Source organism: Octopus sinensis, linkage group LG24 (genome assembly GCF_006345805.1).
Source record: "Octopus sinensis linkage group LG24, ASM634580v1, whole genome shotgun sequence".
NCBI classification, from domain to species: Eukaryota; Metazoa; Mollusca; class Cephalopoda; order Octopoda; family Octopodidae; genus Octopus; species Octopus sinensis.
Genome location: NC_043020.1, coordinates 3,999,566 through 4,027,387, shown reverse-complemented (window position 1 = coordinate 4,027,387; position 27,822 = coordinate 3,999,566). Strand labels below are relative to the sequence as shown.

Sequence of the window (27,822 nt, the reverse complement as noted above, 5' to 3'; positions counted from 1 at the left end):
ACCCCAAAACCTGTTGGCCTAAGACCTCTTCAGTGGAAAAACCTCACTATAAAGGTAAGCAATAGGAGATTATCTCCATCACCCGCTTCTCCTTAAACACATTAACACCCACAGGTAGACTATTCCTTAAATTAATTGACAACTTGTTCAGCTGAGTAGATATATTCATTTGTATAATTTTTCCTCTCATTCACTCCCTCTCATTCACTCCCACATCTATCAGACTCATTCACGTAGCTGCCCCCTCTCATCTCCACAGACCCCCCCCCGTTAACTCATGAATCTAACATTTCTCGCCCATTCAAGCATTAAAAAACCACGTGTGTATGTTAGTCACAACCATTTCATTTCTTCACTACCTTACACACACAACACCCCCTCTCTCTCTTTCTCCTTCTATTATATATATATATATATATATATATATATATATTTATATTTATGCGCCCTTTTCTAGCCTAACCAGTCTCATGGGCTCGGTTTCCTGGTTTCTGTGTTGTATGTGTTCCTCCCCAGCTGGACGGGACGCCAGTCCATCGCAGCGTTACTCAAGAAACAGGAAGAAAGAGTGAGAGAAAGTTGGGGCGAAAGAGTACAACAGGGGTCGCCCCCCCCCCCTGCTGCCGGAGACTCGTGGAGCTTTAGGTGCTTTTGCTCAATAAACACACACAATGCCTGGTCTGGGAATCGAAACCGCGATCCTCTGACCGCAAGTCCACTGCCCTAACCACTGGGCCATTGCACCTCCATATATATATATATCTTCTTTTATTCTTTTACTTGTTTCAATCATTAGATTGTGGCCATGCTGGGGCACCGCCTTGAGGAATTTTAGTTGAACTAATCGACCCCAGTACTTATTTTTTTTTAATGCCGGGTACTTATTCTATCAGTCTGTTTTGCCGAACCGCTAGTTTAAGGGGACGTAAAACCCAGCAACACCGATTGTCAAGCGGTGGTGGACACTGACACACACACACACACACACACACACAACGAGCTCCTTTCAGTTTCCGTCTACCAAATCCACTCGCAAGACCCTGGTCAGCTTGAAGCTGTAGTAGATCTATCTATCTATCCATCAATCCGTCCGTCTCTCTCTCTCTCTCTCTATGTGTCTGTCTGTCCGTCCGTCCGTCTCTCTCTCTCTCTCGGTCTATCCATCCATCTATCTAGAGTAGGTATGAGCAAACTGTTTTCGAGATGTGGGCTGCATACCACGTGACTGATCATCAGGTGGGTCGCGTGATAAAATACTGAAAGTGTTTGTTTGTTAGGGTTGCCAGCATGAAAGTTCCGCAGTCCGCAGGTTGCCCATTACTGATTTTCAAGTGTGGACAGTCGCAGGCTCTCTCTCTATATATAGGAAATAGTGGCACAACAAGGTACCAATTATTGCTGGAAATAGCAGTCGATAACAGTTCGACGCTAGGTTAAGCTTCACTGAATGTATAGAGGCAAAGATGTATGCGGACGGTAACCCAAAAAACCGCTGGAAAATAATACTATTGCATTGTAATAATATTTATAATTATATATATATATATATATATATAATGTGGTTTGCCGTGAATAAATAATGCTGTAGTCCGCAGTGTACTGCTTTACTCGGGCCCTTAAATGCTGTTGAGATAGTCTCCTGCTTTATATAATCTACCTCTTACGCTTTTCACATCTATTGTTTATCTCACGCACACACAACTTTCTTTCTCTCTCTCTCTCTCACGGATCCTCTTCCATTTCTTCTACCTGACAAACTGTCATCACTCCCCTTCTTTCACTCTCACTTTTCTGTTAGTCACTCTACTTTCTCTCTCCCTCACACTCATCGCACCTGTCTCTCTCTCTCTCTCACTGACACACACACACTCTCTCTCTCCTCCACACACAAACAGATACTTCCTCCGTCGCGAGTTCACATCTTCCGTCGCCATAATCCCGACTCACTCCAGGCTGGCATCAACCCCGATTTATGATGATTATTACAAATAATTCCTGCCCTCCACTATTCTCCCGCCAACTACCTCCAGTTCTAGCCGAACCTCCACTTTACAATTAATCCATCCCATTTAAAGTCCACCATTCACTCAGACGTTCCTCTCTCGCTAATTACAAGGATTTATGAGGAATCAACTGGAAATCTCGAGGAACCAGGAAAACTGCTGCCCCACACTTTGGACATTTTAACGTTTGCAACAACAAAGAACAAACGAAGCAGCTAACGAAGCTGATCTATTATTTAGTCGCAGACTAAGACGAGATAAGCCAAACACCATCAGTGGTACCATTACCAGTTTCATCATCCTTCCTTCCTTCGTCTCTTCTTGGCATTCTTCGTCTCAGTTCCAGCTTCAATCTTTCTTTATTTATCCATCCTTCTTCCCCTCTTACCTCTCACATTTCGTCTAGACATTGTTTTGAATTTTTTAATCCTTATTAACCATTCATTAAACCGTCATTAACATCATCTTTCCCTTCCGTCCTAATTTTACTGTTGTCTCTTGAAGAACCTGGAATTGGTTGGGAAGAAAATTCTTTAAAAAAAAAAGACGAAATCAGGAAGAAAAACAAAGGAAACCGAAAATATTGATCAACCAAAGATTGATTTCGTTTTTATTTTTGCATCTTAAAAAATATTTCAACGTGAAAATTTGGTCAAGCTTCACCTCTGGACATTCTTGTAGAAAAGATTATTGTTATTACGACCACCACCAGCGATACTCCTCGTTCTTTCCCCATATATATACATATAAATATATATGCACCACACCATGGCCATATTTGCCCACCTCCACAGTTTCCCCATAATTCTACTGCTCTGCTGTAGCATGGTCTTGATTACGGACGGTAGGTTGACGTTTTTAACTATCATTATTGCTCACTTTACACACAAACACGTATATAGGTAGATATCGTTACTCGTTTCTATTAAGTACCCAATTGAATATCGATTTTACCAGTTTCTTGACTGGTAATCGCCACCCCAGTCACATAATGGGTATACAATGTGTGTGTATATATATACACACACACACACACACACACACACACAAATACACGTCTATGTCGTGTACACACCCACCCACCCATCTTGTGATTCCCGATTTCCAATTCCTGCGGATTTTAACTTTTGCTTTACCAGAATCCTTGGGACACCGGACTAAATGCCTTGCAATAATTACGTTTCTTTACGGTTAGAGTTCAAATCCTGCCAAGTTTAACTTTGCTATGCATTCTCCTCGGGGGTCCACAAAATAAAATTGATGGTTTTGCGTTCGAATTACAGACAATTATTATGATTTAATTATTATTTTGTTGTGTCTCGGGAGAGTCATTCTGTCAATACGAGTAACACATTTAAACCAAACTTTTATACACACACACACATCCCCAATATGCCTGTTTCTCAAATATTTTGGTGATCTTTAAGGGTCCACTTCCACTTGATCAAATTGTAGCTGCTATCACTGATTTCCTTTCGTGCCCAGCGACCTAGGGTTAAATGGCGTCTATCATTTATTTTTAATTTGATTCGAACAAAACTTAAATAAGCAACAAAATTCTTTCGCAACAACAACGACCTGTTGTTGTTTTATAATTTATAGTGCTTTTGTGTTTTTTTTTTCTGTCTCGCCAAATTAAATACACAAATACCTACGAGTAAGTGTGTGTGTGTTTTAGTTGTAAGGCCCGGGCACTGGACAGGAAGCCCCACTCCACCGGAGGGGATGCCACGAGACTAGGGGCCCAAGGCTTAATGTTTGCTGTTGATAAATACAAAGTTCCAGTGTGTTGTGTTTAGCTGTATGCAGTCGTTCAGACCCCCAACTGCCCGACCGACAAACGAATATCGAATTAGCTGCTGTATTAGTCACCCCCAGATTCAATAACAACACAATTGACTGGCGATCATTTTAGCCAGCGATTACACATTTCTGGCATTGGGACACACACACACACTGGTTGTATTTCAATTGAAAGCAATCAATCGCTCGCCTCTTATTAATTGTATCAAAGGTGAACTATTGTTACTAGCGTGTGTGTCCATGAGTAGACATCAAATGTTGTCGTATTTCAACCCACACACGTTATGGAGACCTTCAATTAATGCCACTAGAATAATGATATCGATCGCTGCTGCCATCACGCGCACCAACTGGTGTCGGCTGCACCTTTACACACCAGGCAGCTGCTATGTCTGGTTATCATAGCCTGGCCCACCACTACTTACCTTCATCTCCACCTCCCCCCACTACTTACATATCTAGTAATTCTCGATCCGATATCAACACCCTACCACCAATATTAGTGTTATTTATTACTCGCTTCCCTATTTTACTAACCAGGATACTAATAATGACTATTGCAGCATCAATTTAATTCTTCTGTCCACGCTGTTTTGTTGATCAGATTTTAAAAGTTTAAAATCTTGATTTTTATTAAACCTAGCAATTTCTTTGTCTTTTTTTTTTTTTTTCAATCTTCACAGGTCTGCACCAAAGATGGGGAGGGAGGGAGGCTGGGACCCTCCCATGAGAGACTTAATTTATCTCATGAGCTAGCAGTCTATAAAACCTTCCTTCTCGTTTTCCATCCATTCTTTTCTGTCTATCTTTTAATCTGTAGTAAGGCGACCACCTCTACATTATTCTAATATGGATTGTCTCTGTAAATGAGGGGCCCACCCTTCTCACTCACACTATATTACATTGATTCTATTTGAGGATTATATTAAAGGTAGAAGACTGTTACGGAATACTCAACCACTTTCACCAGGTTGTTTTGTTGATTAAACAACTGAAATAATTCATTAAAACCAAAGCGATATTCATCATCATCATCATCATCATCATCCATTTCTAACTTAAAGACCGCAAATGTTTGGGACAGGGTGGAGAGTAGGGACAGGGGGGAGAGTAGGGACAGGGGGGAGAGTAGGGACAGGGGGGAGTGTAGGGACAGGGGGGAGAGTAGGGACAGGGGGGAGAGTAGGGACAGGGTGGAGAGTAGGGTCAGTTCAGTTGTCTCCAGCATGTGTCGAGTATTTGTTTATTTTAAAAGAGTTGTGCGACCAGGAGCAGCAGATTGGCTAATATAATTGAAATAGTTTTGTGGCTTGGAGTGTATCAGATATATAAATGGAGGCAGTGCTTTTGTTGAAGACAAAAGTGCTGTTCAAGGAGATTGAACTTGATACCACCTGGTAATGAATTAAATTTCTTACCCACCCAGTCATATCTGTGACTCAAAACAGTTTACAACATAATTTTATCTAAGAACCTTTTTGTAATGTTTCTAACCCCTACTGGTAGTAACAGATGATTCATTGGAACCCCTTAAATACATCATCGAAACCCTCAGTGTGTCTGGGTGGAGACGTGGCTGTGTGGTTTAGAGCTTTGCTTCACAACTGTTTGGTTCCAGGTTCAATCCCACCTGAACCATATGTTATCTCTCGTAGCATCAAACCGACCATTGCCTTCTCCAGATATATTTACCAAAATTGCATCAAAATATCTTGAAATACTAAAGAGTAAATTTCTTCAGTAAAATTGCTGAGGCCTCCAGATGACTTTGGAATCTCCTGCAACTCTTCTGGAGGGTCTCCTTGTTTAAGATGGTGAATGCTGCTGTAATCCTTGCCTTCAGTTCATCTTTGGTGTGACAAGGAGTTTTGTTGGTCTCTTGCTCAACTGTGCCCCATGCATAAAAACCAAGGGGGTTGCAGTCTGGGGAGTCAGGTGGCCAGATGTTAAAGGTGATGTGGTCGCAGAAGTTGTCTGACAGCCATGTCTGGGTTCTCCTGCTTGTGTGGCATGGTGCAGAGACATAGGGTTTTCCAGCAGCCACCCTCTTGACCCAGGGCAGTACTGCTTCCTCCAGGCACTTGATGTAGGCCTCCGTGTTGAGTCTGAGGGTGTGTGGGGTGATGAATGGATGCATAACATCCCCATCACTAGTGATCACTCCAAACACCATGATGTTGACTGAATGTTTGATTTTTATCACTCTTGGTACATGTTTTAGGAATTGTTCTGGGTTCACCATCTGATCCTGACAGAAGTTTTTCTCGTCACACCCTGTATATATATATATATATATATAATGTGGAGGTGTATGACCTAGTGGTTAGGTATGTTGCATTTATGATCATTAGATCGTAACTTTGATTCCCAGACTGGGCAGTGTGTTGTGGTCTTCAATCGAATCCCCTTACAAGTCGATATGGGATCCCTTGATGACAATGTAAACTGCTCTTGATTAAGGTATCCCGAGCAGCAGCTTGCACTCGACCCCTCATTTGGATATTTACCACTTTCAAGGTTCTGCTAGCCATCAAACATACGTAGGTTGACTCAATTCCTAACTCTGGATTTCTATTTGTGCTAACTGTAAGTTACGGAATAACATTTTCTCAGCTTATCAAACTTCGATATGTGAAAAATTTCCTATCTTCTACTTGAATAAACCATTATTGTTCTTAAAAGTTGTTTTTGATACTCACTATCTTCCTACACCTTGATGCTTGGATCTTACCTTTACACACACACTCACACATTCTTTTATTTATTTATTTTTGGAAAATCTCAAAGGCTATAAATAACAGCACTAAATATTGGATTGAAAATCTTTTTTAGATGGAAAAAGTTGAATTTTTCTATCCAGAAGAGTTTTTCAATCCCATATTTATGTGCTGCTGTTTACAGATTTGTGTGTCTGCTTTGAGATATTCCAAAAACGAAATTAGTTCACATTCTCTCAAGAGTTTAAACACTTCTTGTGATGCCACACACACACACATGCTGTTGTTGTTGTTTTACTTCCTGGTCAATCTTGCTCTAGCAGAACCTATAACCAAAGACATTACAACATCACCAATCTTTGCTTTTAGGCCTTGTGTATCAAAGACAACATTATCCAATTTGTTCTCTCCTTTTGAGTGTGATACAAAGGAGATTTAGCTGCTACATTTAGCAGGTAAAAAGATGAAATAGAAGCTTCCATTGTTGTTTAATCCCAGGTTAATTCTGATGAAGCAGAGCTACAGTTAAAGGCATTCCAGCCATGGCTGTCCTGTTTTATATTGTAAACATTGTGTATCTAGGGATACATTATCCAATGTGTCCTTATTTATTCACATTGTTTCCAGTTAATCCTGCATTATCTCGTAACTTTGAGATGTTGGTAATCATCATCATCATCGTTTAGCGTCTGCTTTCCATGCTGGCATGGGTTGGACGGGTATGTGATTGTATATTTTTTAGAATGACATTGTAGGGTAGGTGTGAGAGGCCAGAACTGGCCAATTTGAACATAAAACAGAGTATTCAGGCTGGATATGGCTGGTTGAAATGCTAAAGGATTAAGGGTGACTGCTATTTCTAGCCATTCTTAAACCGCCCTTGTTGGTTGAAAATTTGTTTCAAATTTTGGCACAAGGCCTGCAATTTAGAGGGAGAGGACAAGTTGATTACATGGACCCCAGTGTTTAACTGATACTTGCTTTATTGATCCTGAAAGGATCGACGGTAAAGTCGACTTTGGTGAAATTTGAACTCAGAATGTAAAAAGGACAAAAAGCTGCCAAGCATTTTGCCAACTGACCACCTTTGTTGGTCAAATATTAAGAGCTGGTCGATCAATTCTATAGAAATTCCTGTTGCTTTGATAATGATGGTAGTTTTCAGTTCTGGAAGGTGTGTGTGGAGTTTATTGATGTGTTTTATTCTATAATCACCTTAAGTCTGTTTTTTTTTTAAATTCTCTTTGAAGGTCATCGTGATGGTCGAAAATTTGGTGCAGAGGAAGAAGACTCCGATGATGATGGGGAGCCATCAACAACTGATGGATTGCTGCAATTGAAAATCGTGAATGTTAAACACAATTCTGCTCTGTTCAGTTGGTTTTCTACAATTCCATCCAGGTCGGGATTAGTGAAATGTGAAGTTGTGTCCACTCCCGAAAATAAACAGGGCAAAGTGACAGAAATAATGAACAGCCTTCCCACTAACTGGACACAGCTCCAACTTACTGAACTGACCAATTCAACACAATACACAGTCTTCATCATTTGTTCAGTCGACACAGATGTCTATAATTCAAACAGTATTCAGTTTATTACAGGTATTGCAACTGCCATTTATTTATATGTCCAAACCATTCCCCCTTGGCCATTGCAAATTCTCCACATCTGCAGCTCATATTTCACTATTGCACACCATAGCACGTCCTCTACATTTGCTGTCCATGCTTCACTGCCGGACACCACCAAACCTCTGACACACACTCACCACATATAATCCTCTATATTCACTTTTTTAAGGGTTTAGTTTCTGAGGTTAGTTCAGCACCCATAATTTATTTTAGGGGCTCCCAAGAATAGTGGAAAGGAGGAATATCCTGAAATAGCATGCCTGACCTCACTGTTTGTAAGAGAGTGGACAATATTAAAGGCACCCAAAGACCAGGTCATCATTGTAATGTATCATATGCCTGCAGTGCACTGATGACACTACAGCAAAAGTTTTTCTTGTTAAGCGCCACCTTTCCAGCTGCTTTCTCCACTTTTGCCGAACCACTTGTGATACTGTCCATCCATTGTGTTCTTTGCTGGCCTCTTAATCTAATGCCTACTACTTTTTCCATTATAAGGTTTCCCAAACCTTTACTTCTTCGAATATGGCCATAACAGAAGAGCTTTTGTTTTCTCACAATGTTCAGGAATGGTAGTCTTTCACCTACTTTTTGCAATACCCATTCATTGTCTGATAATCCTTGAAAGAGACTTGTAACATTCTCCTATATACTCACATTTCAAACGCATTGATTATATTCTTTCCAAATTTGTTCAGAGTCCATGCTTTGTAGCCATAAATGCATCTGGGCCAAATCAATTGTCTTGTTTTTAACTCGGGACAGTTTTTCTGGTGACAGAATTGTTGAAGTATCTTGGGTTCCAATTCAACCTGTTTGAGCTCTTTCAGGGCCCGGTTTGAAGTTAATGTCTATTTTCTCTTTTCTTACTACAATCACTTTTCTTATGGTTGAGATAAAGACTGTACATATTTGATACTTTCTTCACTCTGTCATTTCTTGTAGTCTAGCTTCAGTCTTGGCAAGTAGAACAGCTTTGTCTGCCTACTTTATTATATTAGAAATATACAAGTGATGTTTTGATGGCCATCTTCTTCCTCTATTGCCTCTCTTACTCTCCACTCAGTGTAAATGTTGAACAAGCATCAAGAAAGAAGAATACAGCCCTGATGAACTCCTTTCTCAGTTTTCAACTTTCCTCTCTTCTCATTATTTACTCAGATTCAGGACTTTTGCTGAATGAAGAGTTGCTTGATGAGTTGCTAATGAAGACCAGGTGAAGGTGTTAAAGTAGCGCTAAGTCCACAATAAACATTGGTCAACCCAAAGTGACATGCAGTGAGACCAGAATGAAAACAATCCAGTTTTGAAGCAAACTCTTTGACCACACAGCCATCCTGTGCTCACCATATTTCTCTACCTTATAACATGAAACCAAAACTCAGTCCATTATGTTTAGAGCCGTTGCCCTTATCATCTTTTGTAACACAGAAGCCAACCTTCCACAACAATGTGACAAATGCTTTATTTACCCACAGATGTCAGGTCTCTAACCCCACTCCCTTCTGCTATCATTTTTACATTGTTAGCCACACAATACTCTCATTATTCCTTCCATGCCACTCCAGCAGGAATTATCTTCTGCCTCAAAAATAGAACTCATCTGCAACAGACAACAAAGTAGCTATGAAAATTGCTGAGATTCAGAATATTTGGCAGATTAACGTGGATTATCAAAAGAATAAACACCTTGTAAATCTCATCAATATATGTGATTTCTTTGAAAAGTAAAGGAAGAAAAAGAATTTTGTACGTTTATGTGTAGAGGGTGTGATTAAAGTTAATTATTGTTTTTCTTTTTGTTTCTAGGGGTCCCACTGACGACCACAGTCAAACCAAAACCCATAACTTCAACTCCAACTCCCCACACTGGTCCATATTTAGAAACAGCAAATGAGAGTCAGGTTACCGATGTGGTGTTAGGGGTTCTGTCTGCTGTACTAGGGGCCGTCGTCATTTCTACTAGTGCCTTTTATTTGTGTAAGAAATACCAAAGGAATCAACGTATACTTCGGTTTTATAGGTCAGTGTGTTTTATCTTTTACAATGATCCATTTTTTTGTTTTAGGTAGGGGAGGAGGAATGAGGATCGGTTGGCATTTCGAAAGTTTTAATCCCAACTGGGGGAGGACGAGGCACCAGGAGGTTGACAACCTGTTGTCTGCCACCGGTGCTCTACCTCTGTTGTTGCCACAACACCATAGATTGGTAACATGATTTAAGTACCAACACACATTGCTGTCAGTAGTGGTAGCACTGTGTAATTAATGTGTGTTTTGTTAGTTTACAGTGCTGAGTATTATTCCTCATATGAAGCTACTTAAAGTATTCTTTTGCACAATCTCATTTAACATTTTTAACATTTAAGCCTACCATATTGGGGTCGAAGATTCTGTTTTATGTTTAAACTGGCCAGATCCAGCTTCTTACACCTGCCCTACAATGTTATTTTTTAAAAAAAGTCACTCACATCATCAATATCTGAAAGCATTGAGATAATGCCTGCTTAGTTAAAAACAATGTGAATAAAGAAGAGTCACATTTGACAGATCGGAATGCTAAAAGGGTTTCAACTCACACCATTATATAGGTCAGACCTTACCATGTGTACCAATATAATAATAATAATAATAATCCTTTCTACTAAAGGCACAAGGCCTGAAATTTTGGGGGAGGGGACGAATTGATTACATTGAACCTAGTGCTTGACTGGTTCTTGTTTTATCAACCCTGAAAGGCAAAGTCGACTTGGGTGGAGTTTGAACTCAGAATGTAAAGACAGACGAAATGCTGCTCAACTTCTGTCCAACATGCAAGGATTCTGCCAGCCCCCAACTGCCTTCTTAATAATAATAATGATAATGATGATGGTGGTGATGGTGATGGTGATGATGATGGGAATGCTTCACCTTGTAGGCAAATATCAGTTGTTTCTATGTGGAATGGAAGAGTGAGGGAAGGGAGTTATTAGCATTTCTGATTGTGGGAATGAAGAAGAAAAATCAGTGAAGCATTACATTGCAAGTTGATGATGATGATGATGATAACAATTTCTTTCTAATTTTGGCATAAGGCCAACAATTTTGAGGGGAGGGGGCAAAATGCTAAGCACTTTGTCTGACATGTTTGTGACTCTGCCTGCTCTAATAATAATGATGATGATGATGTTAATAACAATAATTTCTTCCCTAAGCAACAAGTCATGAATTTATTGGGGAAGGGTTTGACCCAATTAAATGGACACCATTGCTTGAGTGAGTCTTTAGTTTCTCAACCATGCTTTTTGCTGTTAATGGAAACAGTTTTAAATAATTGTCATCATCATCATCATCATCATGTGTTTAATAATTCTAAGACTTTCTTATGTCAGGTGAAACTTTCTATTTCTAGATATGAATGTATGTGAAGCTGTGATGTTCATCTGTTTCTCTGAAAAGTGCATTAGCAACACAAGTTGTTAATTTTTCTTTATGTTTTTTTTTCTTATATATTTTTTTCTTTAGTGTGAGAAGGAGAGAGAGTACCAATAGTCTATTCTGGTCGGCCTAGTGTAGGGGATAGTGGTAGCGGTGTGAGGAGGTTAGTCGAGCACATTTTCAGCTTGTATTGTTTACCTGTCCATGTGTGTGGATCTCTAGACATGTAGATATATGTGTTTGTGTGGCTGTGTGTATGTGTCTTGTCTGTTCATTTTTATGCTTTACCCTGACACGCTGAAGATGGCTGTCTTCTCACACTCTACTTGTTGTCAAGGTTCTTCGTCTGATATTATACAACAGAGAAAATTTCCAATCTTTGTTTTGGTGTATAACTGTATTATTTTTAGTATAGTGTTGATGGTTGGAAGTCTTTCATGTCACCAGCTACAGATTAGGTATATTTTAATGTCACTGGCAGTAGAAATTATTCCCTATACCAGCTATTCTTCAACTTATTTTGTCATGGAATCCTTTTCCAAAATCCCAGAACCTCTGCCTACATTTTCTGTGACACAACTTTTAATAAGACACAAAACTGTTGTTCAGAGAGAATCTATTCTGATAAGCAGTATAAAATAATTTATTTTGAAAATGGTGAATGGCCTTTTTTTTTTTATCTTGTGGAATCCCCTGGCTTCTAAGAACTCACCCTGTGAAACATTACATTATATCTTGTATTCATTTTTAGTATGAATTACTAACTCCATGATATAGGGGTGAGTGGGTAGAGGATTTAACTATCACAAAAACTGTCAGTGAAAGATCACTGGGAATAAAGACCATAAAGCTAGCAAGAGAGTGTGTTGACTGTGAGTACCGGCCACCAGGAAGGAAGCTTTGAGGGAACAAGCTCCGAGATGGTGCAGTTATAAAGAATATTCATTCAAAATGGTGCAGTATGTGTTTTACTGAGAAATGTCCCATTACACACCATCCTGTGCCAACAATGAACGGAAAAGCAGTGTTGATGCACATTAATTAAACTAATTGTGTGTGTGTATATACATGTGCCTATATGTATGTTTGTGCATGTGTATATATATATGTGTGTGTGTGTATTGTGAAGTTTTACCAGTCAGCTTACTCAACTAGTCTAGTGGAACAAGCTAACATATATACCACCATCGTTACTTTGATGTTTACTCGTCAGTGCTTGCATGGATCCCATGAAATTCATTGAGACAGATTCTCTACTGTGGCTGGATGCTCTTCATGTCACCAATCCTTACCTGTTTCCAAGTAAAGCAATATTCCTTCTTGGCTGGACATGTTTTCACAGAAAATTGGAAACAAATAGTTTGCAGATGGTGACACTTGTCTGCAACTATCATGCGATATCAACGCAAGCAGACACACACGATGGGTTTTTCTCAGTTCCTGTCTTCCAAATTTACGCATGGCTACACATCATCATTATTTAATGCTCTTTTTTCCATGCTGACACGGTTAGATGGTTTGGCAAGAACCAGTGAAGCTTGATGTCCCTTCTAATGTCAACTGCTTCACAGTGTGTACAAAGGGTGCTTTTTATGTGGTCCCAGCACTGGTGAGGTTGCTAAATATTCTCAAGATAAAATTCCCTCAACTGAGCAGGTATAGACTGGAGGAAGATGCATATAAATTTCCTTTGTGTCTCTGGTATTCTGTGGACGTGTTTTTTTTTTTACAATTCCTTATTAAAGCAAGGAAAGGAAGCATTCATGTTTATCAATCTCTCCAAGTCTGGTGGTAGGGAAGGAGGAATGAAGTTGGTCCCATTTAAAGATATCTAAGGACCAGGTGGTAGTGTTAAAAGGGCTGACAGATTAAATCCATCACTTATCAGCTCAGGACTCTGGGCTGTGTTGTAGCATTCGGTGGTGACTGTGTTGGCTTATGTTATAGTATTGGTGAGTGTGTAGAGTATGTACTCTGTGAATTATTATTATTATTTTTCTCTCTCTCTTTCAGGGAAGCTGCTGAAGTTGATACAAATCCTTTTGGTGTGATATATGTTTACTTTGATGATTCCACAACCAATTCCAATATTGGTTCAGATTAAACATTCTTCTCGTTTTGGCTCGACTGATATTTATCCAAGTCCCGTCTAAATATTGCACACATGCTGACTCCATTTAGAATTCCTTCTTTGCTCATCTCTCAGGTTTAACCTGACTCCCAGTCGTTCCGATCCCCTACATACTGTACAGCATGGCCTCTGGTCAAACTTGTCCGCAGCCAACACACTACACTACATAGCAAGGTGCTACAAGATATTTGCTCCGATAAAACGTCCTAAATGTAGCCCCTGGGTTACTTCCAGCCGCCAGCAACTGTACAACACCAACCTTGTCTTTAATGAATGTCCTTGTCCATGTTCCACACAACTAAAGGACAATCAGTACACCATTGGTTTGGGTAAATACCCTGATTATTCTTACACACTTCACAGCAACCAGTGACTCTAATGTTGGTATAAACCATTCCACCTGACCTCCACTGCTGGTCAACAGAACCACACTAATGTGTTAACACAGGTACACATTAATATCTTAATGCAAACACACTGTGATAATGGGAACACAGCCACATTAATGTGTTAACACAAACACTAATTTAATAACACAGAGAGAAAAAGAAAAAAAAAGACAATCCAATATTGACCCAGACTTCAAAATCAATTCCTTCCAGTGTAGGTGGGAATTTGGAAATCACACACACACAAGTCCAATTCTCATAAATATTTCCTCGATGTTGTGATGGCAATTGAATAATAGAATTTGGTGGAGCACCCAAGCGATTTCGTTTTGAACACTTTCCCTCCTGTGTTCAAGTTCTTCCACACTCAACTTCACCATTCATCCTTCCAGACTTGAGATAAATCAGTACCAGTTATATACTGGGGTACAGGATGATAGATTTGTTTGGCTGTTCCGTCTACCTTGTCCTCCTCTCCAAGTGTGTAAGTTCATCATGTACAAAGTTCAGTAGAAATTAATGTTGTCTTCAGTTTTGGAACTTGGACTAAAATGCATTTCACAGTGTCTGCTTTCCATTCCTTTACATTCCGAGTTCAAATCCTGGCTGGAAATGATAGACATCAGTTTGTTAATAAATATGACTACTTCATTAATGAGCTGCAAAGCAAAGCTGAGCTGTTGGCCCAGTTGGTAACATCCTTTGCAACAATTGTCTCTTCTCAGTTAAATGCACTGCAGAATCATGGCACCAGGCATTGTGTAAACATGTGTCTCTTCAGACCCTCAACAGCAAGACAACGTATGTTCTTTAAAGCGACAAAGATTTATAGCTTTAGTTCATGTATCCACATGTAGCTAACAAAACCAGCTCTAGATCGACAAACTCAGTTACAAGTTGAATATTTGAAGAGACTTTTGATAACGAAATGGTTTCTTGTTTCAGTGTTGCATGTTTGATGCAGTTCTCTTCAAAATGCAAAGTATATACTCACCTGTATTACATGTAGACAGACATTTATTTTTTCCTTCACCAGGGTGATAATGGCCAATACCTTTGAGGTGATTGATCACACAAACGTACACGTCCATCATCAGGAGTTTTGTTCACCCTGGTGAATCTGGAATGGGGTGGTGATGGTATCAGAGAGAACAGAACGAAATACCTGTGCAAGAATAGTGGATCAGTAGACTCATTAGAATGTCAGACAAAATGAATTGCAATATTTAGGCACCTTTAGTTCACTCTGTTGTCAGAGGTAACAGCTAGTGTGGTGTAACCCTGGGTAATGGATTAAGTCTATCTCTTAAGCAGACACAGCAGGATTTGAACTTAGAACACAAAATATCCAGTCTGGTGTTCTAATGATTCTGCCAGTTTGCCACCCTAGACTACTTTTTAGTTTTCTGACCTCAGAAAGGTGAAAGACAAAGTTGGTGTCAATGAGAATTGAACTTGGAAGGCTAAATAAATTCAGCAACACAATGCATTCAATGTTCTACCAACTCTGCCATTTCAAGGAGGAGGAGGAACAAGTAACGTGTAATTTAATCAATTCCAAGTATTTGAATGGTACTTCATTTTCTCAACCCTCAAAGGACGAAATGTCAAATTGACCTTAACAGAGTTTCAACTCAGAATGATAAAGGGTTAACTTAAGTATTGAGTCAAGTCTTCAGTTCTGAGGACCCCCCCCTCCTAAGTGAGAGAACAGGTACCAGTCTAAGCACCATAATTGTATTTTCTATCATAACCTCCACATTCTACGTTCAGTCCTCTCCAGAATGATTTATTTTCTATTAAATGTGGATCCTCTGAGGAGGGGCTGGAGTGGTGGTGTTAAACAATCCAGCCAGTCACTTCAGTTATTAATTAGCCCCAGGTCAGCTCTGATTCAGTTGTACGATCAGAGACATTCCAAGCATGACCATCCAGTCTTGTTTCTATATCTTGGGCCATAAATGTTCAAAGTATCCTTCTGTGTGCTTTGAGGGAGATTTGGCTGCTATTTTATAACGAGTTGGAAGGGACCCCCTGTTGCCTTCCAAAGACATTACTTGGTGATGGTGGTGAAGGGGGGTTGTTAAGTGTCTCTCCTCTCCTCATCAGGGTGTTGTTGTCTAGCCCCTAGTTAGTCTTGATCCAGCAGACTTTGACATCAAAGGCAATCCAACCATGACTATCTGTTTTCTTCTTTTGTCTATTTAGGAACTATATTATCTAATTTTACTCTCTAAGTCAATAGCCTCTGATCTGAGGCAGGTTTAGCTGCTGTTTCTATCGGGCCAGACCAACATGGAGAAGCTTCCCTTGGCAGTGGAATCCTGGAAGGGGCTTCATCGCAGTAAACTTTTTGCTTTTATAACCACATCAACATTTTATGTTCAAAGTTTAAATTTTCAGCAATATTAGTCTTTCTCTTTATTAATTAAAAGACCAGCCAGATTAAATTAATTAATTACTGCTCTTGGGGTTGTGTTAGCAATCATTATTGGTTGTGAAAACAAATGTCAACAAATAGGTGGGGGTCAGAAATACAAAAAAATAACATTAAGCCCAACAACAACCACCACAAAAACAAATGAAATATAAAAAAAGAATACAATCTGTCTCCTGTTTAGAGGAAAGAATTATCTACTCTTCCCCTTTGCCTACGGTCACCATCACCATCACCACCACCATCATCATCATCACCATCAATACCTCAACTAATGCCATCCAAATATCTTATTCTTCTTTCTCCCTCCATGGCTAAACTGTTCATCTTTTTTTTTTTTGTCATAAACTACACATTTCAAAGATGACAATGTATTGCTTGTCTTAATTTAAAGAAAAATTTGAAATTTCCCAATTGCAAAAAAAGAAAAAAGAAGGAACCATACGTCTTTCGTGTTTCTGTGTTCTTGGCTATTGTTGCATTAATCCATTCCTTCAGTTGTCTTGAAATATCTCTGCATAAAAATGAAAAAAAATAGGGATAATCCTTTTCACAAATATCCAGGCTACACAGAGGGACAACAGACTGAATTCCATGTTTTCTCTGTAGTGTTTAGCAGGATATTGGAAAGGAAAACTAAATTGTGCTTATCGATTCTCTTATCTCCTGGATGGAATGACAGCCAACCAGAAGTGACTTTCCCTTACAGGTGAAGATGGAAGTTGAATGCAAAACAAGAAACCAGAAGAAACACTTGTCAAGCTTTTTACTTTAATTTTTCAGTGGGTTTCTGTAAGTAGTTGAAGCCCCTGTGTAATTACTGCTATAAACCAATGGTTCACAAATGGTGTGCCATGGATTTTTAAAATTAAAATTTGAATATTTAGAAAGTCCATTCTAATGCTTGAATGTCTTGAAAAATGTGTTCTTCAGAATTTGGTTAGAGACAAGAATTAATAAAACAATGTAAACAAAAGTTGGTTATTAAAAAATTTTTTTTTTACATTTTTCTCTTTAACTTAAAAAGTTTATTTGAAAATGTCTGTGTCAGAAGAGGATGGAGAAGTGCTGCCATTTACTTTCTTGCCTCTAATAAAGCTGAGTTGCTAGTATGGAACACAGTACCTGGTGGTATTCACTTTGGATTCCTGAGGCCAAGTTTGCTTTCCATCTTTCTTGGGTTGATTTAGTTCTACCTCTGGAAGAAATCAACTATAATCACACCTGGCTAGGAATGAATTCCAACAAGTTTAAGATGTTCAAGACATGCTGTATGTCTTGAGGATGCCCTTACAATTGTATGAGCTGTGGACCCGAAAAAGGTCAGTAAGGATGATATGGTCTCCAACAGTTAAATGGATTGAGCTGTGGAGTGCTCTATGTTTTGTTTGCTCTGGAGACAGAAGACATAACATGGACCAGCATTCTGTTCTGTCTCCAAGAATCTCTTTTGGGGGCAAAAACAACACATTCTTAACATAAGACTTCATCTATAATACTGGCCCTTCTCTTCAGGGTCAGAAAACACTTTCGCCTGTAATAATTACAGATTCTCAATAAAGTTCCTTCTTTAACCCTGTCTTTTCTGTTGACAAAACAGCAGAATATTAACAGGGATCTCACTAATCTTGAAGGAGTTCAGATCCCGCTTTCCTTTATCTTAAAAATAACAGCTTCAAGTTTTGACAGAAAACCAGCAATTTTAGTGGGCAAGGGGTAAGTCGATTACATCAACCCCCAATACACAACTGGTACTTATTTTATTGACTTCAAAAGGATGAAAGGCAAAGTTCACCTTGGCAGCATTTCTTCCAGCTCTTCACATTGTAAGCCTTTTGTCCAAGGCATCAACCATTCAGACAGTTTGCTGCTTTCTTAAAAATAACAACAACAACACCAACAGTAACGAAAACAACATTTTATTTCTTTTTCTTTTCTTTTGCACTCAAAATTTTTCTGCTTTATCCAAAATGAAAAACAAAACAATCAAAAAAACTAAAATAAAATTTAACAAACAAAAGACATCAACTGATTCCAATGAAATCAAGTTTGGAATGTCAAAATGGTCTTTGAACTGTAAAAACTCACTGGAAAGGAATTTCTTTGTGTAACAAGTCTTCAGAAAATGTTTAAACAGGTTTTCAAACTTTCACAAATCTATAATTTCACACACACACACACACACAAAATGGGAGAGGTAAAGAAAAAAATCTCTAGCAGCCAAATTAACTTGGAGAAATACAGGAATCACTCTTAAATTATTTTACTTAGTAGTGTGTGATTATGCTGTGTGTATATATGTATGTATGTATATATACGTACATAGAGAGAGAGACATGTGTGTTGCTATGTATATACAAGGCTGTGTATATGTATATATATATTTGGCTATGCTGCATACATGTGTGTGTGTGTGTGTGTGTGCAACTGTGTTGCAGATGTCTTCAGTGTGTAATTGTGTTCTGAAGGTGTGAGTACAAGACTAAACATCTTAAGAGAAATTATATTAAACTAATTAAAATGTAATTATGTCGCAGTTTAGCCAAGAAAATTTGTCTGGAAAACCAACTGAAACAGACGCGCATGATAGAGAGATACTTACCCCAACCCATCCACACACACACACACAAGACATTCGTTTCCACAGTTTGTCAACATTATTATTACTATTATTATTATTATTGATCATGTTTAGTCTGCAAGTTCTGACCAGGTTTATGAAACTGCCAACACCATAGCAACCGTAAGACTACTGGAAACAAGAAAAGATGAAGGATGTTTGAATTGTGTTTTGTTGGGCTGCAAAACCTTGAAGGAATCTCGCCTGTGATATTGAGGAGGAGTTGACAGCAGTTAAGAAGAATCTGAAGAATAAGGGAATGGGGGGAGGAGGAGGAAACAACTGCATCCTCATCGAAGCTGAAGTGAAGGTGGGGACCGGGAGAGAGAAGAAGAGACTTGGAAAGCCTAAGAACAGCAATGATTGATGGAAGAACTGACAACAGAACAAAAACCAAAAAACACACACAAACACATTAACAAGATAATGATGTTGGCAGCGTCTATCATTAAGACTGTGTAAAATCTGACCACAAATGGTCAACTGTTTAAAGTCAACAACAGACTTAGGTAGTGGTCATCTTCGCTCTGGAGGTCTGCAACAAACAAAACAACAAAAGAAATTACACATTAATTAAATGATTAATCTAACTTTCCAAGCAAAATTAATATTTTATGTTAATTGCATGATTAATTGAAGCAAAACTTACGACAAAGTTCAGATAAAAGGATACACACTCAAGTCTATGATGTGATAGGCATGCCTTACCTCAAGATAAAACAGAAGTGATTTTAACATAGAAATGAAACTGGTTCACAGAATTAACAATATTACAAGCTTGCTTCCTGTCCTAAAGAAACAGCAGTCAAATTTCCCTCAAATCCCTTGTTAAAAAATGGAACAATATTTTGTGGAGTTTCCAATATAAAGTTATCTCAACAACAGACAGGGTGAAATGTCTTTGATCCCAGGTCTTCTGGATCAGGGCAGACCAAAGGCTAAACAACCACAATTGATGTTATCTGCTCCAATAACATGCTAAACATAGCAGCCAAATATATTTCTAGTCGCAGCCTACTGTAGTTGGAAAATTAGATAATTTAGTCCAATTTTAGTATGTGTGGAAATAAGGCAGGATATACTCTTTATAACAGGTCAGCTGGTTTAAAATTGACCTTGGGCCAAAGAACACAAATACTGATGAGTGGGTGAAGTTAATGACATTGATTAAGGTCCTTCGTCCTTGTCTTGTGTCTTTATTAGAAACAACTATTGAAAGGGCAGCAGAATCACTGGGGAATCAAACAAGTTGATGGTAATGATCCCTAGAGTATTACTGGTATGTATACAAAGTTGTTAAGTTGATTGTATCAACCCCCAATGTGTTACATGTTATTTTTCAACCTTTTATAACAGAGTAAAGGAACTGTGAAGAAGAAGTAAAGATTGGGGTTAGAAGCTCCCTACATATGCTGGGGTAAAATATATAAAACAAAGTCTTACTGACCTGTAAAATTCCTACAATGACACCAAACAAACCGATGGCACTACCAAAAATCTCCACAATGAGAATCTTGACAAAGAGGCTGGCATCTTGAGCATCTGCCAACGCAGCTCCAGAGCCAACAATACCCACACACATCCCACAGGCAAGGTTGCACAACCCCACTGTCAACCCAGCGCCAAACATCATGTAACCTGCAAAATAGAAAAATAAATATACAGAGGCAAGCAGGGCTATGTGTATCTAAACATTCACTTGGCAACCATGTAGTTCAGGGTTCAATCCTAGGGCATGCCACCCCTTGGTAACATGTTCTATAGTAAAACAGGTTAAACTGAGAAATTTCCTTGCATTACTCCATCAACTGTCGCTTAACTGTATAGTTCTCATGCAGCAGACGTGGCTTGATCGATCTTTCTGGAGAATTTGGGAGATGGAAACTATGCAGAAGCTCATTTATTCACATACAGACAAACATATCTATCTATCTATATATAAATACGTAAATGTCAAACAAGGAGAAGGAGTAATCACTACCACCAGAGAGGATAAAATTTCTTTTTTGTGTATAAAGGCTACCATTGGTTTCATATTAATAAAATATCTTGTTATTGGAACAATTTTCCAAGCTGATCACATTATATATATTTACAGGGTGCGATGGATAAATTATTGCCATTTTATGTTTTTAATTTCATGCATGCGCATTGTTTGTTTTTGTCGACTGCAGGGCATGGTAGGGCCAGTTGGGCACCGTCTGTGAGAAAAACAGCATCATTATGCAAATCAGTCAGCCAGAAATTTGCAAACAATATGCTGTACTGCTTGGCATTCGTGTCAGAAACTCCAGTATGAACAAATGGTAATCATACGGAACAACCGTTGGCTTGCTGTGTCCCCAAAACATGTACCAAGCATGATAAAAACCAAATAACCAATCAACATCATGGTATTTGGAGTGATCACTAGTGATGTGATGTTATGCCTTCATTCATCTTCCCACATGGCCTCAGACTCAATATGAAGGCCTACATCAAGTGTCTGGAGGAGGTAGTGTTGCTCTGGTGAAGAGGGTGACTGCTGGAAGACCCTATGTTTGACAGCAGGACCCTGCCCCATACCACACAAGCAGGAGAACCCAGTTATGATTGTCAGACAATTTCTCTGACCACATCTGGCTACCTAACTCCCCAGACTGCAACCCCCTTGAACAAGAGACCAACAAAACTCCTTGTAACAGCAAGGATGAACTGAAGGCAAGGATTATGGCAGCATTCACCAACTTAAACAAAGAGACTGTCCAGAAGAGTTGCAGGAGATTCTAAAGTTGTTTGAAGGCCATGGTTGAAGCCAATGGCAATTTCATTGAATAAATTTTAATGTAATTTTGGTAAATATATATTTTAAAATGAGATGTCAGTTATTTTCATTTTTGCATAACCTAGATGACAATATATTCACTGCACCCTATATATATACATACATATATATATATATATATATATATATATATATTATGTATGTGTGTATATATATATATTATGTATGTATGTGTATGTATATATATATATATATATATATATATATATAACTCCAAGAAAGTTAGAGGTTGTGAATCCAACCAACTAAGGGATAATATCTATCCAACTTGAGTAATAAAGGTAAAATGAGGTATTTTTGCCTCTTGGCTGAAACAGCTGTAAGTTATTTTCCCAATTTATATTCATGTATGTTATTGTAATATTACTGTATGTAATATTGTAATAATTACTAGTATCTTTATATCTTTATATATTTTATATCTTATATGTAAAGCATAATCTGTTATACATGTATGTATATTCTTGTAATTGTCAGTTTAGTAAATAAATAAATAAGTTAATATAATGTCTAAAAGTTGACGAATTACCCATTGATCCCCTCCATTTTCTTATTGCTCTCTCTCTCTCTCTCTCTCTCTCTCTCATATATATATACACACACATATATATATATATATATATATATAGGCATACAAACCGTTATTTGCAACAAAGATTGGCACAGTAGCATGTGCCATACTTTCATAAATTATTCTAGGTGACTATTTTAGTCACAAGCAGATTGAGACAGGGTCTGGACAATTTTAATAAACAGAGGTGTGTTTGTGTGTGGAAAGGGTAGAGAGAGAGAGAGAGACGGAGACTTGAAGGATACCTCTTCTAATACTAGGTTTCCCCCGCATATCATTAGTAATCCTCACCTTACTGACAACATCTTAGTGCAAATATTTTTCAAATATTCTATCTCTTGGGAGGAGGTTAATCACCATCTACTCTCCATGCTGGCATGCGTTGGATGGTTTGGCAAGAGCTGGCAAGGCAGAGAGCTAAGCTGGGCTCTAATGTCTGCTAGTAGTTGCCAAAATTATCCTATTAAATGATAACTCAATGCAGATATTTATTCTCAAAGTTTATCTTTTTGAAGGGTGAGGGGAAGGAAACGAAAAAATAAATAAAACAAAAGAAAGGAAAGCAAACAGGTAAATCTCTAAACATGACAAACCTGACATAAAATTATTTCTTAAGACATCAGTGGAGACCTCATTGATGTTGAAATCCTAAAAAGAAATACGAAATAGAAATGGTGATGAGAAACTAGCTTCAATGTCAAAAGGAAAGATTAAACAGTTTCATCATTATCAATAATATTAATATGCTTATTTTTTTTTTGTTTTTGTATGTACCTGTGGTGAGTGTCACACTTCAAAGGAAGAAGTGAAAAGGTTGAAGGGAGAGGGACGAAGAAAAAGTTTAATGTCTGGTTTCCATGTGGGATGGTTTGACAGGACCCAATGAGATGCATTAAACTCCAACAGCATCTTTGGCTTGGTTTCTACAGCCATTCTGAATGCCAACCACCTTAAAGTATAAACTGGGTGCATTCTTTTTGTGCCATAGACGCTAATAAGGTTGTCAAGTAATTTGCAAAAGAGAAGGAGAACAGGAAAAAAGTCCCTACCACACATGGATCCATGTGTATACACATGCCCCCAGTACATTCTGAAAAGTTGTTGGTGAGTGAATCTAAGTCAGAGAGAACTCTTTAGTGTTGCTGGGTCCAAGTCAACCTCTCTAGTGCTGTTGTCATAATAAAATACACTTTGTAAAGAGGTTGATGACAGGAAGTGTATCCAGCCACAGAAACAAAGTTAGAAAAAAACAAACATGAACGTGATGTGGTTCTTTGACATCTCTAAGATGGGAATTCTGAATAAGAACAGACTTGGACCACAAAGACAACTTTATCAACTTGTGTCTGCAAGGATGACAAGTGAACACATGCAATGATGGTGTGAGAGAGGTTGAATAAATCAAGGCCCCCCCCCTCTCTTGCTTCACTATTTAAAAAAAATATCAAACAAGAAACAAATAAAAACCGTTAGATAGAAAGGGTGAATGCTCGTGGTGATGTCTTTTAATGAAGCAACATTGGAGGGGAGGGGCTGGAGAGAGAAAACTGAGAAGATTAAATTAAAGAGAAAAACTGCAACAAGAAATTGTTTGAGTTAGAATCTTACATTGGCTTGGTTCCCAATCACAATTGCCATGATGATGCCATAAATAGCCACAGCTTCACAGAAGATGATGCTGATGAGGTTTTTGGTACGGATTCTTGGAGCTTTGACACCGGCACCGAGAATACTCGAACCTGTTGTGTATATTCCCCTAGAAATAGAAAATTAAGGAAGAAACTGGATGAGACAAAGTTTTCATGTCACAAGGTAAAAAGAAAAAAACAAATTTATATTTAAAATTCTTTGACAGAAATTTTTATGATAATTGAATAATTTCCCCAACATTTTATAAAAAAACCATTTTGTGTGCGATTGTTTTGGTGTATTATTGTATCAACCAGGAACAACTATTATTTCGGTCTGGGTAGGTTAGAAGAGTCCATAATATATTGATTGTATAGCTTCCATGGCTGGTCGGGTTTAGGGAAGGGGAAGATGTGACTAAGAGGGAAATTAATCCACTGGGGTTACTCCCGGTCTGAGTGTTAGAGCCAGAACAGGCTGTGCTAAGGGCAGCCAAGAACTATGTAGGGGCCTTTAGCAGAGACCAACCTGTTTTTAACCAACAAACTTGAAACAATATCTGGACTCGTTACTAACCCTAACCCACAGACTTAAGAGAAACCCATAGCACCAGCCAATAGTTAGACCTACCCTACCAAACCCCTCTACAAGAACCTCCACCCCTGCTATTGCAGTCCCATTTTACCCAGGTGGTAAAACAGGACCCTATTGTAGTCCTGTTTTACCACCTGTAGTTTTGCATCACAAACCCTGTAGACCCCTTCCCAACATCTAGTCTTACCTTATTAACCTGTGATCAACCTCTTTTGGTTCCATATTATCAATCCATCCATGACCACTCCACTAAAGCTTACATAGTTAAATTGAAATCTCAACATTACATGATTTCTGAAGGTAAAGAAATAGTTTTTGATGGTTTTCAAATAAAAATCTAATTCAATAAATAGAATTTTTTTAAAAAGAGAAATGTCTTTCAAATTCTGATTTTGGAATTGAAACCAACTGGCAGTGAATTGTTGGGAGAGGATCACGAAAGGGGTCAACATTACTTTGTCAAGTGGCACTCTGTCTGTTACAACAATGAGGGTTCCAGTTGATCCCATCAATGGAACAGTCTGCTCGTGAAATTAACGTGCAAGTGGCTGAGTACACCACAGTCACATGTACCCTTACAGTAGTTCGTAGGGAGATTCAGTGTGACACAGAATGTGACCAGGCTGATTCCTTTCAACTACAGATGCTACTCCTTTTTTGCCAGCTGAAGGGGCTGCAGAAATGTGAAGTAAATTGTCTTGCTCAAGGGCATAATGCACTGATGGGAATCGAACTCCTGGTTGTCAGGTTGGGAGGTGAATACCCTAACCACTGAGCCACGTGTGCCTTTAGATTACATTGTAATCAGGTGATCAGATACAGTACTGGGGTGGGTGGGGGTGATTTAATCAACTGTTTCCTCTGCTAGAATTGGTAAAGCGCCAGACATAAATAATAGGCAACATGTATTTAATTACATCATGCACCGAGTTTTCAAACCTGCCATGATCAATTCTGATTGTCTCCCTTTCAAGGGTGGAGGAAATAAAGTACCAGTGACATACTGGGGCCCATACAATATACAATATGGACCAAGGCTGTGGAGTGGGCACACAAAATCTCCAACTATGATTCCTCTGTTCACAATTAGATTTAAACCCACACTGCCCCTGGCTGATGTAAACCATCAGGTTACTTTTTTGGCAATCCCCACCCTGCCACAGTTTGGGTCTCAAGGCTAAAGCTATGTCTTTGAGGGATTCTTATATTATTTATTAAAAAAGCTGCAAATAAGTATAAAAAATGCAGATTTTTTTTTTTTTATCAAAGGACTTGAAAGAAATAAAATATAAAAACACTGTAGAAGAAAATCAGGAACATTTTTGATTTCCATTTGAAAGATCTTTAAAACTATGTCAAACGGACATCTAGAAGATCAAAGCAGTTGATCTCTAATTTTAATAGAAATAAACTTACTTAAATTTCCAAGATTAAAATACTGAATATAAAATTGAAATGTGTTTAACTTGGAGGGTCACATTAAATAAATAAATTGTAAAAGATTGAAATATTTATCTCAACAAAATTTCTTTAAGAAACATTTAGGCTACAGAACAAAGTTGAATGTAAAATTTAGGGACATTTTGTCTTTAGAAACCAGAATTATTTCTACTAAATCTTTCTCCATTGAAGACCTTAAATCTGATTTGATTACTTTCAGTGCAGTGAACAATCAAATTAAGATTTGTAAAATTGGTAATTTTTATCCACTATATTACAATTCACTTTTACTTAGTGATAGTGTCCGTACATCAATACATTTTTAGCAATTCCAATTGTAGTAACCTAATAACTGCTTCTATCTGAAGACTTCCCAGCCCAGCCCACCCCGTGGAAAATGTGTGACCATAAACCAAAGTTCATGCCTCCCACCTCTTTACACTGATTTCAAATTCCATACTTCAAATGTCGTTCATCCTTTTGAGGTCCAATAAATAAGTACCAGTCATGTACTGGGGATCAATGTAATCAATGAATTATTATTAGAATTATGTAACTTGATCAAAATACTAAAATTTAAAAAAAGGGGGCTTAAAAAATGGAAATAACAAAAAAAAACCCAAAAAATAAAGTTAAAAGGGAGGAGAGGCAAGAGGGGGGAGGAGGATGAGGTTGTGAGGTTTCACTTACCAAGCAGCTCCAACAACAGACAGAGATATTGCCAGACCAATTCCAACCATACACCACATAAAAGGGGAAGAATCTGACAAAAGCCTAGAAATAGAAACACAAAGATTATTTTCTTGAAGATATTCTTGTTTCATACAAAATATCAAGTTGGGTTTGAAGAAATATTTTTACAAAGCACAATGATTCATTTATATATATATATATATATATATATATATATATATATATATATATATATGTATGTATGTATGTATGCACACACACACTTTTATCTTTTACTGGTTTCAGTCATTAGATTGTGGTCATACTGGGGTATATATGTGTGTATACAAGAATCAGATATTGATTTACGATTTCCCAGGATTGTATAAATCCACCCAAAATCTTGGCAAGTCTTGAAATCCATCCAAAATCAAGTAAGAAAAATGTCCATATGCAAATTTAACTCAAACTATCATAAAAACAGCATTACTAAACATATCACAGTATTAAAAATATTAAATTAAGAGTTACCCACTGCCCTCAACACAATCCTGACAAACTTGGAGTCAATATGCACAGAATACTTAACTTTCCCTTAAATTCAGAAATGTCACCAAAGCCATTTGGTGATATTTGTGACTTCTGTGTTGTGCACATCTGACCCATGGAATCTGCTTTAAGCATTATTGGTTTAGGTCTGCCCGTCCAAAAATCTTTAACATTTAAATCCCCTCAACATTGGTGACCACCACTGATCACCATCATGATGTATTTGAAGATAATTTTTCTCATTTGTTAGTCAGAGAAGAGAGCATCAAAACCCATCACTTGTCTGGTCAAATTTCTGTGATCCACGTTTAGTTTGACCATTGGAAGTTAATCGTGGGAGGGAATATGTGGGTGTTTGAGAAGAGAATTTCAGGGGTTCCGTGTTTTAGGAGAGGA

General features: G+C 38.2%; 2 protein-coding genes across 4 annotated transcripts in view; one reads left to right on the top strand and one right to left on the bottom strand.

Annotated features, from left to right (window-relative positions):
- Positions 1 to 394: 394 nt before the first annotated feature.
- On the top strand, positions 395 to 17,055 carry LOC115223876. 3 transcript variants are annotated; one of them, XM_036512861.1, is made up of 5 exons: positions 395 to 427; positions 2,754 to 2,847; positions 7,774 to 8,124; positions 9,964 to 10,177; positions 13,584 to 17,055. In XM_036512861.1, the coding sequence occupies exons 2-5, from the start codon at positions 2,760 to 2,762 to the stop codon at positions 13,672 to 13,674; spliced, it is 744 nt and encodes a 247-aa protein (XP_036368754.1). In that variant the 5' UTR covers positions 395 to 427; positions 2,754 to 2,759; the 3' UTR covers positions 13,675 to 17,055. The 3 variants fall into 3 exon arrangements, with proteins under 3 accessions (XP_036368754.1, XP_029650443.1, XP_029650442.1); XM_029794583.2 differs by lacking the exon at positions 395 to 427 and adding an exon at positions 11,658 to 11,734 and having other exon boundaries at positions 1,851 to 2,847; positions 13,582 to 17,055; XM_029794582.2 differs by lacking the exon at positions 395 to 427 and having other exon boundaries at positions 1,854 to 2,847.
- A 1,409-nt stretch (positions 17,056 to 18,464) lies between these two features.
- Positions 18,465 to 27,822, bottom strand: part of LOC115223905 (V-type proton ATPase 21 kDa proteolipid subunit) — an 18,841-nt gene continuing 9,483 nt past the window's right edge. Inside the window, exons 3-7 of the mRNA XM_029794631.2 lie at positions 26,896 to 26,979; positions 24,151 to 24,298; positions 23,136 to 23,190; positions 20,595 to 20,785; positions 18,465 to 19,682 (exon numbers count right to left, since the gene is read on the bottom strand). Of these exons, the coding sequence (XP_029650491.1) occupies positions 19,653 to 19,682; positions 20,595 to 20,785; positions 23,136 to 23,190; positions 24,151 to 24,298; positions 26,896 to 26,979 (508 nt within the window). The 3' untranslated portion in view covers positions 18,465 to 19,652. The remainder of the gene's footprint in view (positions 19,683 to 20,594; positions 20,786 to 23,135; positions 23,191 to 24,150; positions 24,299 to 26,895; positions 26,980 to 27,822) is intronic.

What these genes read in the sequence shown, in the direction of transcription:
- LOC115223876 (XM_036512861.1), top strand. Translation starts at nt 2,760, where the DNA reads ATGCACCACACCATGGCCATATTTGCCCACCTCCACAGTTTCCCCATA. An exon ending in CATGGTCTTGATTACGGACG is followed by an intron (nt 2,848 to 7,773) that starts GTAGGTTGACGT and finishes TTCTCTTTGAAG; the next exon opens with GTCATCGTGATGGTCGAAAA. An exon ending in CGTATACTTCGGTTTTATAG is followed by an intron (nt 10,178 to 13,583) that starts GTCAGTGTGTTT and finishes TCTCTCTTTCAG; the next exon opens with GGAAGCTGCTGAAGTTGATA.